Source organism: Pristiophorus japonicus, chromosome 21 (assembly GCF_044704955.1).
Source record: "Pristiophorus japonicus isolate sPriJap1 chromosome 21, sPriJap1.hap1, whole genome shotgun sequence".
NCBI classification, from domain to species: domain Eukaryota; kingdom Metazoa; phylum Chordata; class Chondrichthyes; family Pristiophoridae; genus Pristiophorus; species Pristiophorus japonicus.
The window spans coordinates 80890728-80907116 of NC_091997.1; the positions used below are offsets into that span (position 1 = coordinate 80890728).

Consider the following 16389-nt stretch of genomic DNA (forward strand, 5'->3'; position numbering starts at 1 on the left):
GCTGAGGGGTGGGAGATAGAGAACAACATGCTGAATGAAAAGAGTTAAAGGGAGAAACATGGTGAAAGTTTGGAGGTGGGGAAACAAATTCAATGGGCTGGATTTTCGGTCTTCTGCCGCCCCTGTTAGCACCCCGGCGGGACATTCGGTGCCGGTTTGGAGGGGGCGCGGAGCATTACGGACCGGGAGAGGCGAGCCGGTGTGCACTGCCCCCGGTTACAACACCGGCTCAAGTTTTGGCTCCTGCCCGATCCGTCGCACTCTGCAGCGCCCCCTGGTGGGACTGTCTGTGAAAGCGGGTGGCCCGACCTGTAGCGGCCGCAGTGAAGTAAGTAATGTCCACCTCAGCTACGTTTGATTGTTTCTTTGCGATTTATGTTGTGGTGGCGTGAATTATTTATTGGGAATATTTTTGGTATTTTTTTTCAGGTTTTTATCCCCCGCCCCCCCCCCCCCCGAGGCCTCTCTTAAGGCGCTTCGAGGCCGGCTGTTTAGCTTGGGGATTTTCAGTTCCTCAGCCGGCCTAGCGCCCTAAAAGAGGTGTGTAACGTCTCCCTTAGCGCTCCGCCCCACACTCGGGGCCCAGTTGGTGAATTTTGCGGCGGCCGACACAAACCATTTGCCGGCGCAAACTTTACCGCCCCAACCGAGGCTCGAGCAGAATGAGGAAAGCACACCCCAGTCTTGGTAATGAGCTGGCAAGTTGCTTTGATTGTTAGCCACCGTAAAACTCATTCTCCCCCGCCCCCCCGCCTCAGCACAGTGATGAGTGGAATCTCCCAATGATGTCACGATTACTCATAAATGTAAATGATCAGACCAGACTATATTCAACATTTAAAATTAACTCATGGCAAAACGTTTTGTGATGTGAAATCACCCCAATGGCTATGCATTAAAAAATTTACAAATTAAACACATTTTTTTTTTTTAAGTCTTGCATTTTTCAAAAGCAACTTCCACATCCACAGGATATCCCAAAGCATTTCACAGCCAACGAAATCCTTTTGAAGTGCAGTCATTGTTGTTTTTCAACCGCCAATTTTCTCGCCGCAAAATCCACACAAACAGCAGTATGCTAAATTGTTACTTGGGGCAGAATGGCCTACTCCTGTTCCTAATTTGTTTGTGTCAGCTGTGGCTCAGTGGGTAGCACCCTCGCCTCTGAGTCAGAAGGTCGTGGGTTCAAGTCCCACTCCAGGGACTTGAGCACATAAATCTGGGCTGACACTCCCAGTGCAGTGCTGACGGAGCACTGCACTGTTGTAGGTGCCGTCTTTTGGATGAGACGTTAAACCGAGGCCCCGTCTGCTCTCTCAGGTGGATGTAAAATATCCCACGGCACTTTTGCGAAGAAGGCCAGCGGATTTCTCCCTGGTGTCCGAGACAATATTTATCCCTCAATTAACATAACAAAAAAAACAGATGATCTGGTCATTATCACGTTGCTGTTTGTGGGAGTTTGCTGTGCGCAAATTCAATAGGGTCGTAAATTGGGAACCGGCTGGATAAATGGGATTAGGATGACCAGCAAGCAACACGGACCGGCTGGGCTAAACAGTTTGGTTCCATGTTGTAATTTCCTTGCACAGATCTATGTAATTCTGTGAGTTCTTGTCTTCCCTACATCTGGTTCACAAGATGATCTGCCACAGAGCTGTGCTGTGGGCTGCTCACCCAACTTCTATGTCAACCATCCGGTATAGGCCTGTCTTCTGCAAGGAATGCCAATGTGGGCCCACAGTCCTTTCTCTGCCCCTCGCTCCTCACAGGCAAGCCTGCCCGAGATTTTCTCTCTGTCCCAACAGGGCTTGCAATTGCTATTCTGAGATGGGAAAGAAATAAAGAAAGACTTGGATTTAAATAGCGCCTTTCATGACCACCGGACGTCTCAAAGCACTTTACAGCCAATGAAGTACTTTTAGTGTTGGAATATATTACAGGAGTGTAGCCACTGTTATAATGTAGGAAATGTGGCAGCCAATTTGTGCACAGCAAGCTCCTAGAAACAGCAATGTGTTAATGGCCAGATAATCTGGTTTTGTTACGTTGATTGAGGGATAAGAATTGGCCCAGGACACCAGGGATAACTCCCCTGCTCTTTGAAATACTGGCCCTGGGATCTTTTACATCCACCTGAGAGGGCGGACGGGGCCTCAGTTTAATGTCTCATCCAAACCACGGCACCTCCGACAGTGCAGCACTCCCTCAGCACTGCACTGGAGTGTCCGCCTAGATTTATGTGCTCAAGTTTCTGAAGTGGGACTTAAACCCTCGACCTGCTGACTCAGAGGCGAGAGTGCTACCTATGAGGCATTGCACCTGGGTAGACCCAAGGCGATGGGACAATATAAAGTTAATAATTTGGGAATAAAGCTATACTCTGTCAGGTACATAACAATGTAGAGAGAGTAACCATCATCATAAGCAGTCCGTCGGAATCGAGGAAGACTTGCTTCCACTCCTGAAGTGAGTTCTTTGGTGGCTGAACAGTCCAATACAAGAGCCACAAACTCCATCACAGGTGGGACAGATAGTCTTTGAGGGAAGGGGTGGGTGGAACTGGTTCTCCACACGCTCTTTCCGCTGCCCGCGCTTGATTTCTGCATGCTCTCGGCGATGAGACTCGAGGTGCTGCTCCAAACAGTAGTAGTGATGTTGGGGAGGGCATCAAACATGAAATTAGGGGTGCGTGCAATAAAGGTGCAGCAGTTATAATGGGTGACTTTAATATGCACATAGATTGGGTTAACCAAACTGGAAGCAATACGGTGGAGGAGGATTTCCTGGAGTGCATAAGGGATGGTTTTTTAGACCAATATGTCGAGGAACCAACTAGGGGGGAGGCCATCTTAGACTGGGTGTTGTGTAATGAGAGAGGATTAATTAGCAATCTCATTGTGGGAGGCCCCTTGGGGAAGAGTGACCATAATATGGTGGAATTCTGCATTAGGATGGAGAATGAAACAGTTAATTCAGAGACCATGGTCCAGAACTTAAAGAAGGGTAACTTTGAAGGTATGAGGAGTGAATTGGCTAGGATAGATTGGCAAATGATACTAAAGGGGTTGACTGTGGATGGGCAATGGCAGACATTTAGAGACCACATGGATGAACTACAACAATTGTACATTCCTGTCTGGCGTAAAAATAAAAAAGGGAAGGTGGCTCAACCGTGGCTATCAAAGGAAATCAGGGATAGCATTAAAGCCAAGGAAGTGGCATACAAATTGGCCAGAAATAGCAGCGAACCTGGGGACTGGGAGAAATTTAGAACTCAGCAGAGGAGGACAAAGGGTTTGATTAGGGCAGGGAAAATGGAGTACGAGAAGAAGTTTGCAGGGAACATTAAGACGGATTGCAAAAGTTTCTATAGATATGTAAAGAGAAAAAGGTTAGTAAAGACAAACGTAGGGGAACAAAGAAATGGCGGACCAATTGAACAAGTACTTTGGTTCGGTATTCACTGAGGAGGACACAAACAACCTTCCGGATATAAAAGGGTTCGAAGGGTCTAGTAAGGAGGAGGAACTGAGGGAAATCGTTATTAGTCGGGAAATTGTGTTGGGGAAATTGATGGGATTGAAGGCCGATAAATCCCCAGGGCCTGATGGACTGCATCCCAGAGTACTTAAGGAGGTAGGCCTTGGAAATAGTGGATGCATTGACAGTCATTTTCGAACATTCCATTCACTCTGGATCAGTTCCTATCGAGTGGAGGGTAGCCAATGTAACCCCACTTTTTAAAAAAGGAGGGAGAGAGAAAACAGGGAATTATAGACCGGTCAGCCTGACATCGGTAGTGGGTAAAATGATGGAATCAATTATTAAGGATGTCATAGCAGTGCATTTGGAAAGAGGTAATATGATAGGTCCAAGTCAGCATGAATTTGTGAAAGGGAAATCATGCTTGACAAATCTTCTGGAATTTTTTGAGGATGTTTCCAGTAGAGTGGACAAGGGAGAACCAGTTGATGTGGTATATTTGGACTTTCAGAAGGCTTTCGACAAGGTCCCACACAAGAGATTAATGTGCAAAGTTAAAGCACATGGGATTGGGGGTAGTGTGCTGACATGGATTGAGAACTGGTTGTCAGACAGGAAGCAAAGAGTAGGAGTAAATGGGGACTTTTCAGAATGGCAGGCAGTGACTAGTGGGGTACCGCAAGGTTCTGTGCTGGAACCCCAGCTGTTTACACTGTACATTAATGATTTAGACGAGGGGATTAAATGTAGTATCTCCAAATTTGCGGATGACACTAAGTTGGGTGGCAGTGTGAGCTGCGAGGAGGATGCTATGAGGCTGCAGAGCGACTTGGATAGGTTAGGTGAGTGGGCAAATGCATGGCAGATAAAGTATAATGTGGATAAATGTGAGGTTATCCACTTTGGTGGTAAAAACAGAGAGACAGACTATTATCTGAATGGTGACAGATTAGGAAAAGGGGAGGTGCAAAGAGACCTGGGTGTCATGGTACATCAGTCATTGAAGGTTGGCATGCAGGTACAGCAGGCGGTTAAGAAAGCAAATGGTATGTTGGCCTTCATAGCGAGGGGATTTGAGTACAGGGGCAAGGAGGTGTTGCTACAATTGTACAGGGCATTGGTGAGGGCACACCTGGAGTATTGTGTACAGTTTTGGTCTCCTAACCTGAGGAAGGACATTCTTGCTATTGAGGGAGTGCAGCGAAGGTTCACAAGACTGATTCCCGGGATGGCGGGACTGACCTATCAAGAAAGACTGGATCAACTGGGCTTGTATTCACTGGAGTTCAAAAGAATGAGAGGGGACCTCATAGAAACGTTTAAAATTCTGACGGGGTTAGATAGGTTAGATGCAGGAAGAATGTTCCCAATGTTGGGGAAGTCCAGAACCAGGGGACACAGTCTAAGGATAAGGGGGAAGCCATTTAGGACCGAGATGAGGAGGAATTTCTTCACCCAGAGAGTGGTGAACCTGTGGAATTCTCTACCACAGAAAGTTGTTGAGGCCAATTCACTAAATATATTCAAAAAGGAGTTAGATGAAGTCCTTACTACTAGGGGAATCAAGGGGTATGGTGAGAAAGCAGGAATTGGGGTACTGAAGTGGCATGTTCAGCCATGAACTCATTGAATGGCGGTGCAGGCTAGAAGGGCCGAATGGCCTACTCCTGCACCTATTTTCTATGTTTCTATGTTTCTATGCACTTCCTTCACTTAGGGCAGTCTTGAGCCAGGGACTCGCAGGTGACAGTGGGAATGTTACACTTTATCAGGGAGGCTTTGAGGGTGTCCTTGTAGCGTTTCCGCTGCCCAGCTTTGGCTCGTTTGCCATGAAGGAGCTCCGAGTAGAGCACTTGCTTTGGGAGTCTCGTGTCGGGCATGCGGACTATGTGGCCTGCCCAGTGGAGCTGATCGAGTGTGGTCAGTGCTTCGATGCTGGGGACCTTAGCCTGAGTGAGGACGCTGATGTTGGTGCGCCTGTCCTCCCAGGGGATTTGTAGGAGCTTGCGGAGACATCATTGGTGATATTTCTCCAGCAACTTGTGTCTATTGTACATGACCCATGTCTCTGAGCCATACAGGAGGGCGGGTATTACTACAGCCCTGTAGACCATGAGCTTGGTGGCAGTTTTGAGGGCCTGGTCTTTAAACACTCTTTTCCTCAGGCAACCAAAGGCTGCACTGGCGCACTGGAGGTGGTGTTGGATCTCGTCGTCGATGCCTGCTCTTGTTGATAGGAGGCTCCCGAGATATGGGAAGTGGTCCACGGTGTCCAGGGCCGCGCCATGGATCTTGATGACTGGGAGGCAGTGCTGTGCGATGAGGACAGGCTGGTGGAGGACCTTTGTCTTACGGATGTTTAGCGTAAGGCCCATGCTTTCGTATGCCTCAGTAAATACGTCAACTATAGGGTAATCACAATACCAGGAACCTGCTCGAGTGCCTGATGACCTTTTACTGAATTACTGTGGTTGCACCGATCGGTACAGCTTCCTGTGTTTGTTATCTTAAGTCCTTCAAAGTACATAAACGATCTCTTTGAAGTGGTAACATTTAGTTATTGGTAAGTCAGCATGCTGACTGACTGGAAGGGTGAAAGATAAAGTTCTTCTAATTCCCAGTACACTGTGTCCGCTCGAATCCGTACCAAGTGCACCACCTCCACTCAAACACCCGCTGGGTTTGTCACAAGTTGTGTTTACTGCCAAGCCGGACCATATCGTGTTCCATCTTCCATTTTCTTTTTTAATTGCTTCGTCAGTCTTCGGGGTGGGGGGCGTGGAGGGGGGAAGTTGTCCAACTTTCTCATCACCCTACACCCCCCCCCCCCCCCACACCCACTCCAATAAAGCATTATAATTATAGGCAGAACTTGGCTTAAAGTTATAATTTAAAAGAGTTGTAAAGTTGTTGCACTGTGAGTGGCTTAGCCAGTCACGTGATGTTCACAAACCTCAATAAAACCCCAGTCAGTTGAGTCTAGGTCATCCACGATGAAGTATGCAGTTGTGAGCCTGGTGGATGAACTGGTAATGTGTAGTGTGATTGTCCATCATCATCATCATCATTGGCAGTCCCTCGAAATCGAGGAAGACTTGCTTCCACTGAAAAAATGAGTCCTTAGGTGACTGAACAGTCCAATACGAGAACCACAGTCCCTGTCACAAGTAGGACAGACAGTCGTTGAGGGAAGGGGTGGGTGGGACAGGTTTGCCGCACGCTCTTTCCGCTGCCTGCGCTTGGTTTCTGCACGCTCTCGCCGATGAGACTTGAGGTGCTCAGCGCCCTCCCGGATACACTTCCTCCACTTGGGGCGGTCTTTGGCCAGGGACTCCCAGGTGTCGGTGGGGATGCCGCACTTTATCAGGCAGACTTTGACCCAAAAATAATAGCAGGTGCGAGGCGTTACTAGGGCTGAGGATTGAAAATAGGCTCGCTGTAAATCAGACAATGAGAGTCCATTACCGTCTGAGGGAGGTGTGAGGAGAGACCGAGGCCAGAAACGTTAACCGGCCTTTTCCTTTCAAAGGCAAATGGTATGACGCAGATATCTCGGGGGGCTGGAGGAGATTATAGAGATAGGGAGGGGCGAGGCCATGGAAGACGTTTCAAAGGCAAAACAGATAAATTTAACAGCGAGCCACATAAGAAGAAATTACAGGAGATGGGTCAAAGAGATAGGTTTTAAGGAGTGTCTTAAGGGAGGAAAGAGAGGCAGAGAGGTTTAGGGAGGGAGTTCCAGAGCTTGGGGCCCAGGCAACAGAAGGCACGGCCACCAATGGTGGAGCGATTATAATCAGAGATGCTCAAGAGGGCAGAATCAGAGGAGCGCAGACATCTCACGGGGATGTGAGGCTGAAGGAGATCAGAGGTAGGGAGGGGCGAGGCCATGGAGGGATTTGAAAACAAGGATGAGAATTTTGAAATCGAGGTGTTGCTTAACCGGGAGCCAATGCAGGTCAGCGAGCACAGGGGTGATGGGTGCGCGGGACTTGGTGTGAGTTAGGACACGGACAGCCGAGTTTTGGATCACCTCTGGTTTACATAGGGTAGAATGTGGGAGGCCAGCCAGGAGTGCGTTGGAATAGTCAAGTCTAAAGGTAACAAAGGCGTGGATGAGGGCTTCCGCAGCAGATGAGTTGAGACAGGGGCCGAGACAAGCCCTGAGAACACCTGTTTATAGAGGGTCTCTCAAGCTCGATGGGAAAGTTGGCCTTTTATTACAGGAGCTCTCCCAGCATAACTCAGAAATCCCTTCCATCCTCGAGCACTGGTAGTACTATCAATGTAACCGTTAACTGGAGTTCAAGTGGTATTGGTGCGGTTTCCATTGACCCAATTTGTGATTGGATTTCAGGGCTGCTTTAGTTTAGGTCAGGTACTCAGAATAGTGCTCACTGGCTCCTGATGGTGAGTGATTAGATTAGATCAGTCAACAAACCCTGCAATAATGTTGACTTTGGCTCACCGTGTTTGCAGTGAGCTAACATTGGCCAGACTGCAAATTCACTCTCTGCGTTTCTCTGGCAAGCTCAGGGCTCAGTCAGAGGGACCATCAAATAATGCTTAGTCACGTCCCCCACTGGAAGGAACCAAGTTTTTAACTCCGTAAAAAGGCGCTATATAAATGCTTGTGTGAAAAACAATGGTCAGTTTCAACAGTCGTCATCATAGGCAGTCCCTCGAAGCGAGGATGACTTGCTTCCATGCCAAAAAGGGATGAGTTCACAGGTGTTTCAATGAAGAAGCTAATATTCCAGGTCCCGAACTACATCCTGAAGGATTTTTTTAACGTGTGGTGGCCGTTGCACACCAGCCACCACATGGACTTGACCGAGCTAGGTCTTGGTCCAGGGTTATCCAAGTTTCAACAGTAAGACCTCATTAAAAGTGGAGCCAGCCCGAGAGCTTGAGCTGATAACTTCTGTGGCAGATGGACAAGCTTTCTTTGTTCACTCCGGTAGTGAAGGGTAAAGGTTCTCTCTGAGAAACACCATTGATCAGGAAAGTTAGGGAGTATGAGTAAAACACTGATACAAACGCAAAACACTGCGGATGCAAGAATCTGAAATGCGGGAAATCTCAGCGGTTCAGGCAGCATCTGTGGAGAGAGAAACAGAGTTAACGTTTTGGGTCGTTGACCCTTTGTCAGAACTGGTGAATGTTCGCAATGAACAGATTGTTAAGGAGCACTGAAAGGGAGAGGGGAGATAAGAACAAAAGGGAAGGTCAGTGATAGGCTGGAAGACAATAGAGATGCAGCACCTGCCATTTTACTTCCTCCCTTCCCACTATCCAGGGCCCCAAACACTCCTTCCAGGTGAAACAGCGATTTACTTGTACTTCTTTCAATTCCGTATACTGTATTCACTGCTCACGATGTGGTCTCCTCTACATTGGGGAGACCAAACACGGATTGGGTGACCGCTTGGCTGAACACCTCTGTTCGATTGGTAAACGTGACCCTGAGCTTCCGGTCGCCTGTCACTTTAATTTCCCGCTCCGTCCTCGGCCTCCTGCACTGTTCCAATGAAGCTCAACGCAAGCTCGAGGAACAGCACCTCCTCTTCCGTTTGGGCACTTTACAGCCTTCCAGACTCAACATCGAGTTCAACAATTTCAGACCAGAACCTCTGCCCATATTTTGTTCCCTTTCCTTCTTTTCTTTTAACCCCCACCCCGCCACGATCTTCTGTATTGTTTTCTCTCTCTGTTTACCACGACAGCTGGTAATTATTCTGCCATTCACACCCTATCTTTTTCTAACTTCTGCCATCACCATCTCAAGTCGGCCCATCATCCCTTTTGTCTCTCTAATCTCTCCTGTCTTCCACCCTATCACCAACCTTCCCTTTTGTTCTTTCCTCCCCTCCCCCTTTCAGTGATCCTTAAAAATCTGTTAATTTCGAACATTCGCCAGTTCTGACGAAGGGTCATAGACCCGAAACATTAACTCTGTTTCTCTCCCCAGATGCTGCCTGACCCGCTGAAATTTCCAGCATGTTCTTTTTTTATTATACTATACGAGTATAACACTGGTTTGGCCTCAACTGAAGTATTGTGTCCAATTCTGGGCACCGCACTTTAGGAAGGATGTGAAGGCCTTAGAGAGGGTGCAGAAAAGATTTACAAGAATGGTTCCAGGGATGTGGGAATTCAGTTACGTGGATAGACTGGAGAAGCTGAGGTTGTTCTCCTTGGAGCAGAGAAGAATGAGAGGAGATTTGATCGAGGTGTTCAAAATCATGAGGGGTCTAGACAGAGGAGATAGAGAGAAACTGTTCCCATTGGTGGAAGAGTCGAGAACCAGAGGACACAGATTTAAGGCGATTGGCAGAAGAACCAAAGACGGGATGAGGAAAAGCTTTTTTACGCAGCGAGTGGTTAGGATCTGGAATGCGCTGCCTGAAAGGGCGGTGGAGACAGACTCAATTGTGGCTTTCAAAGGGGAGTTGGATAAGTACCTGAAGTAAAAGAAATTGCAGGACTACGGGCAAAGGGCGGGGGGGTGGGACTGGCTGAGGTGCTCTTGCAGAGAGCCGGCACGGACTCGACGGGCCGAATGGCCTCCTGTGCTGTAACCATTCAATGATTCTAGGATTCTGTGAGTCAATTAAAAGGGAGTTAGCGTGGCGTCTATGGTTGCAAGGACAGGCACATGATTGCTGAAGGATAACTGTGCGTTGTGTGATGCTATGAAATATGCCAACCATGGTGAAAAAGGGTATAACGAGTGGAGACAAATACTTTGGGAATTCGAAGGTTTGACTAATCAAGTTCACCAAGCTCGAAACGGTAACATGTTTTGACATTCCTGGCTAAAAAGGTTTTGTCATAAGTGACGCTGTTAAGTGTGTGTTTAGTTATTGTCAGTAATAGTTATTACTGTATGCTTAATAAATCTGTGCACTTCTACATTCAATGCTATTATTTTGCGGAGAACACTCCTCTATCATCGCAGATTTGGACAATGGGAGCACACAAGGAAGGAAAGAAAGAAAGATTTGCATTTATATAGCACCTTTCACGACCACCGGACGTCTCAAAGCGCTTTACACCCAATGAAGTACTTTTGGAGTGTAGTCACTGTTGTAATGTGGGAAACACGGCAACCAATTTGCACACAGCAAGCTCCCACAAACAGCAATGTGATAATGACCAGATCATCTGTTTTTTTTGTTATGTCGATTGAGGGCTAAATATTGGCCTCCTGCTCTTCTTTGAAATAGTGCCATGGGATCTTTTACATCCACCTGAGAGAGCAGACGAGGCCTCGGTTTAAAGTTTCATCCGAAAGACGGCACCTCCGACAGTGCAGCACTCCCTCAGCACTGCACTGGGAGTGTCAGCCTGGATTTTTGTGCTCAAGTCTCTGGAGTGGGACTTGGACCCACAACCTCCTGACTCAGAGGCGAGGGTGCTACCCACTGAGGCACAGCTAGCACTGATTAATTTGGTGATGCCATCACACTGCTAGTGGTGTGCGCTGATGCACCTTTTAAAGTTGAGGTTGAAAAGCCTGCAGTTGATGTCGACCTGGCCGACCTTTTCGGATCTGGTCCATCTCTTGGCCTGTTGACAGCCCCTTGCCTCGCTGATGGTGCCGGGAGTCGGTCAGCTAAGAACCAGCTTATTTGAACTCCTTTTTGTGTTGGTTACAGATCTCCGGGGCCGTACAATCGGTGCTGCTCGTGAATGAGGGGAAGGACGGCCTCTACATGTGCCGTGTCAACGATCAGCACAACCAGTGTGTGTTCAGCAACTGGGCAAAGGTCAAAGTTCATTCCATCAAAACCGGTAATGCCTCCTTCAATCTTAATATTGGTCGTCGCGTCGGAATTACTGGGTTATAAACGTTGAGATCATTTGTTGCTGCTCCTGCTTCTCGTAACTCAAATCTTCAACTCTTCTTATGATTTGCTTTGCTTCTTGTGTTTTGGGGGGCAAAAACGATTTACCTTTTGGGCAATTTGTGCCATGCTCCATTTTCCCAACGAGTCCGGGCAGGGAATGTGGAGGGGCGTCTGTGCGACTTGTTGATCCCACCTCACTTCTATATTGAAATGTATTTGCCAATTGCACATCCGTTCTGCAGGGTTATTGTTTGTCCGTCATCTGATTTGTTAGAGCCACCACGTGTGCATATGTGTATATTTGCATGTATGTTATACACAACGCTGTGCTACGAGGATATAATAGTCCTGCAATAAAATGCTGGAAATACATTGTCATTCCATCAGTATTTGGAAGCAAAAGGACAAGTTGACTTTTTAGGTGGAGACTCCATCATCGCCCATGTAGCGCCCATTCATCGCCCACATAAACGCTGAGATTGAGGCTATCACCCATATTTGCTGAAAAATGGAAACCAGCGGCCGATTATCACCCATTTATATACTGTAGGTTTGCACATTAATATACTCTGTTTTAAGGTTCTAATATTACTACGTATACTACATTATAATAAGTGGCGAGAGAAACAGGGTTAACATTTCCAAGGTCATCGACCTGAAACGCTACCTCTGTTTCTCTCTCCACAGTTGCTGCCTGACCCGCTGAGTATTTCCAGCCTCACACTGGGAATGCGTCAGTATTACATGGACAGGGAGAGTGAGGCTTACAAATGGGAAATTGCAGGATGTGCGAATTGCTGCCGTATCTGATCGTAGAATTGACAGCAAGATGGTGGCCTTCTGACCCATCGTGCTTGCCTTCCCTGTTCTACTCCGATTTCCTTGCCCTTTCTCCACATCCTACTCTCCGTTCAAAGTGTTTTTTTGCTCAAAAAATTAAAATCTTCCAATGGGGTGACTTGAGCAATTTTAATGAAATATGACACCAAAACACTGCAGGATATTCCGTGAGACATCACAGCAACTATTGAAAAGTTTCCGATCAAAATGTGTGAGGACTGTGTGAGACACTCGACACCAAAGCTTAGTTGTATTGCAAAATATTCTAATTACCTTCCTGTTTATATTCAACTGCAACATCTTCATTTCTGTTTAGCAGGCGTGAAAGTTCTATTGAATATCTGGGCTTAATTGTCAACTAGTTCCTAAGGAACTGCATCTAATCGGAAGCCATGATCGTGGTGGGGGTTTGCTCTCCTATGTCCATCTGCTTGCCTGTGGCCTTTTATTTCATTCCTGCTCGCACTAGCAGGAGCGCAAGTCCAGTCCACACAACGGCAACCATTTCCATGCCTGTCAGCAACTCGGACGTTAGGGCCTGGATTTTCACTCCAATTGGACTCCCCGCTCAGGCCCCGAGTTAAAATTGCAGGCGGGTCTCCATGACATCATCAGGCCACCGCATGCATAAGTTGGCTCCGGGCGCGTGTTCTTGCTGCCCGCTCGAGAGCGCAGGGTATAATTGCAGATGCTGCGATCGTGGCGGCTTTCGGCCAGGTCAGAGCCCAGGGTGATTTTTTAACTGCCTGCCCGTGAGGATTCTGCAGAGCAAGTAGGGTTAAAATCGCCCCTCCCCTCAATACTTCCTCATCAACACCAACTCATGGATTCAAAACTCGTCTTCTTGCAGTTGCAACGGAGAACTCGAGCAGTCGATGCAGTCACCGCTTGTGCAGCATCTTTGACTGTGTCGGACACAGCTCCTTCCTCTGATGGTGGCCATGTAGTTACAGTTAAAAGCACAGATGAGGATCCTGCTTTTAGAACATCCCATGATGATTCTTTTGGTACTTGCCGTGCTTCAACGATGGCCTAGTCAATGTCTTGGCAAAATGAAACATCACTTCCTTGCTAATGTGTCTCCATGTCTAAAACCCAGAGCTCCATTTGCCTTTTTAAGACCCACATATCTACCTGCACTCCCACTTAAAGATCTGTCTGTTCTTCCATTCGGTTAAGAGTCTCAGGGGCCGTTGGGCCGCACGATATGAATTAAATGAATATTTAGCGCCTGGTGAGATCGGCTGCTAAATGTCGCTGAATTGGGGGTCTTTGTCTGACAAAAATGTGCGGGGCGGTTTCGGAGGCCTGGTTTGCCTCCGCGGGGCGGTAGCGTGGCATTAATGGGGCAGAAGCGGGCTGCCAGGCTCAGCCTCACAACATCCCTCCCCTTCTATAAAAAGGGGCACTTTCGCCCTCTCGGTGAGCAGGATGTGCTTCCTTTCGCTGTTTTTGCCAAAATGTACTATTTTGCATTTTTCTGCATTGAACTGCATCTGCCGCCTTTCTGCCCACTTGACTAACCTGCTCCAGCCCTGCAGTCCCTTGCATTCTTCTCCATGCTCTCTCATTTGATATAATCCGCAAACTCTGATATCATGCTTCTTGTATCCAAATAGTTTATGTAGAGGAATTCAGAAGAAACTTCTTTACCCAGAGAATAGTTAGAATTTGGAACTCGCTACAACAAGGAGTAGTTGAGACAAATAGCACGGATAAATTTAAGGATGGATATGCTGATGGGGTGAGATGAAGCGGGGTGGGAGGAGGCTCGTGTGGAGCATAAACACCGACACGGAACAGTTGGGCCGAGTGGCCTGTTTCTGGGCTGTATGTTCTATGTAATTTTCTGTTTTTATTTCAGATTTCTAGCACCCACAGTATATATCTTTTCTTACAAATGCTGTATTTAAGTGCTGACCTACATTGGCTTCTGGTTAAGTAACACCTCGATTTCAAAATTCTCACCCTTATTTTCAAATCCCTTCATGGCCTCGCCCCTCCCTGTCTCTGTAATCTCCTCCAGCCCCCACAACCCCCCGAGATGTCTGCGCTTCTCTAATTCTGCCCTCTTGAGCATCCCTGATTATAATCAATCAACCATTGGTGGCCATGCCTTCTGTTGCCTGGGCCCCAAGCTCTAGAACTCCCTAACTAAACCTCCCTACCTCTCTTTCTTCCTTTAAGACACTCCTTAAAACTTACCTCTTTGACCAAGCTTTTCATCTGCCGTAATTTCTTCTTATGTGGTTCGGTGTCAAATTTATTTGCTTTGTCTTGCAACACTCCTGTGAAGCGCCTTGGGACGTTTCACTACGTTAAAGGCGCTATATAAATACAAGTTGTTGTTGTTGACATTCTGCATTGTATCTCGACAGCCAGGTTACCTCACAGATGGCAGGGAGAGCCAGTGATTGGACTACAGCCTGAATCCTTGAGGGTAAAAGTTGGCCAGAGATTGTCCTTGAGGTGCATTGCATTCGGAATTCCTGCTCCCAAATACCAGTGGTACAAAAATGGCCTGCAGTTACCTCACACCAAGGAGGAGTTGGCAGTAAGTTGACTTGGAACGGATTTGTATCTTTTAATAACGGTCAATGGATGCAAGAGTAATTGTTTCGTCTGAATGCTGAGGAGTCAGAGAGTATGGTCTGCCTGTCACACTGATTGGTCCGAGAGTATTTGATTGGTCTAGCGCCGCAGTGCTGAAGCCTGTGGGAGTATTTGATTGGCCCGCTAATGCACTGAAGGGTGCAAGAGTATTTGATTGGCTGACTAACGCAGTGCTGAAGGGTGTGCAGAATGGCCCAACATCGCAGCATGGTTTGGAGTGAAAGGGGGTAATTTGAACTATCAGCAACAGTGTAAACCGGGAGAAAGAAAGACTTGGATTTATATAGCGCCTTTCACAATTACCGGACGTCTCAAAGCACATTACAGCCAATGAAGTTCCTTTTTTGGAGTGCAGTCACTGTGGTAATGTAGGTAATGCAGCTAATTTTCACACAGCAAGCTCCCACAAACAGCAATGTGACAATGACCAGATAATCTGTTTTTGTTATGTTGATTGAGGTATAAATATTGGCCCAGGACACCTCCCCTGCTCTTCTTCGAAATAGTGACCATGGGATCCACCAGAGAGGGCAGACAGGGCCTCGGTTTAACATCTCATCCAAAAGACGGCACATCTGATAGTGAAGCACTCCCTCAGTGTTAGCCTAGATATTTTTGTGTTCAAGTTCCTGTTGAGTGATTTGAACCCACAACCTTCTGACTCAAGAGGCGAGAGTGCTACCCACTAAGCCATAGCTGACACACTGTGAGAGGTGTATAACGGGCTGCCAATCCAATATCGCCTGCTTTACATTATTGCCAAATGTTCAAATTACCCCAAATGACTGAAGAACTGATTGGAGTGGGAGCACAGCACTGGCCCAATGCTGCAGTACTACAAGATAGGAGATTATTTGATTCTTGGTTTGAACTTATATTGACCTTGTGCTGTTTGCCCTATCAACGATGTCACCGCAAAATCCTGCAAAACCCCTGGGAGGACTGCCACACCAATGTTGGTGTTCGCGATCAGGCCAACATCCCCAGCATCGAAGCACTGACCACACTCGACCAACTCCGTTGGGCTGGCCACATTGTCCGCATGCCTGACATGAGACTCCCAAAGCAAGCACTCTACTCGGAACTCCGACACGGCAAGCGAGCCCCAGGTGGGCAGAGGAAACGTTTCAAGGACACCCTCAAAGCCTCCTTGATAAAGTGCAATATCCCCACCGACACCTGGGAGTCCCTGGCCCAAAACCACCCTAAGTGGAGGAAGTACATCCGGGAGGGTGCTGAGCACCTCGAGTCTCGTCGCCGAGAGCATGCAGAAAACAAGCTCAGGCAGCGGAAGGAGCGTGCGGCAAACCAGATTCCCCACCCACCCTTTCCTCCAATGACTGTCTGTCCCACCTGTGACAGAGTCTGTAATTTCCGTTTTGGACTGTTCAGCCACCTGAGAACTCACTTTTAGAGTGAAGCAAGTCTTCCTCGATTTCAAGGAACTGCCTATGATGATAATTAAATAAACCAGATTGTAACAGACTCTAGGATGTTGAGTGCGCTCAGGGACAAAGGAGGCAGAATGGGGTGTGATCCACAGCTAGATGCTTAAAGATGATGATTATAATGAAAAGCAAACTTAATTAATGCAAGT

General features: G+C 47.5%; 1 protein-coding gene across 1 annotated transcript in view; it reads left to right on the forward strand.

Moving 5' to 3' along the window:
• The window catches only part of malt3 (MALT paracaspase 3), a 97589-nt gene that overhangs the window by 10635 nt on the left and 70565 nt on the right, over window positions 1-16389 (forward strand). The window contains exons 3-4 of the mRNA XM_070865105.1: window positions 11148-11283; window positions 14558-14733. Coding sequence (XP_070721206.1) covers window positions 11148-11283; window positions 14558-14733 — 312 coding nt within the window. The remainder of the gene's footprint in view (window positions 1-11147; window positions 11284-14557; window positions 14734-16389) is intronic.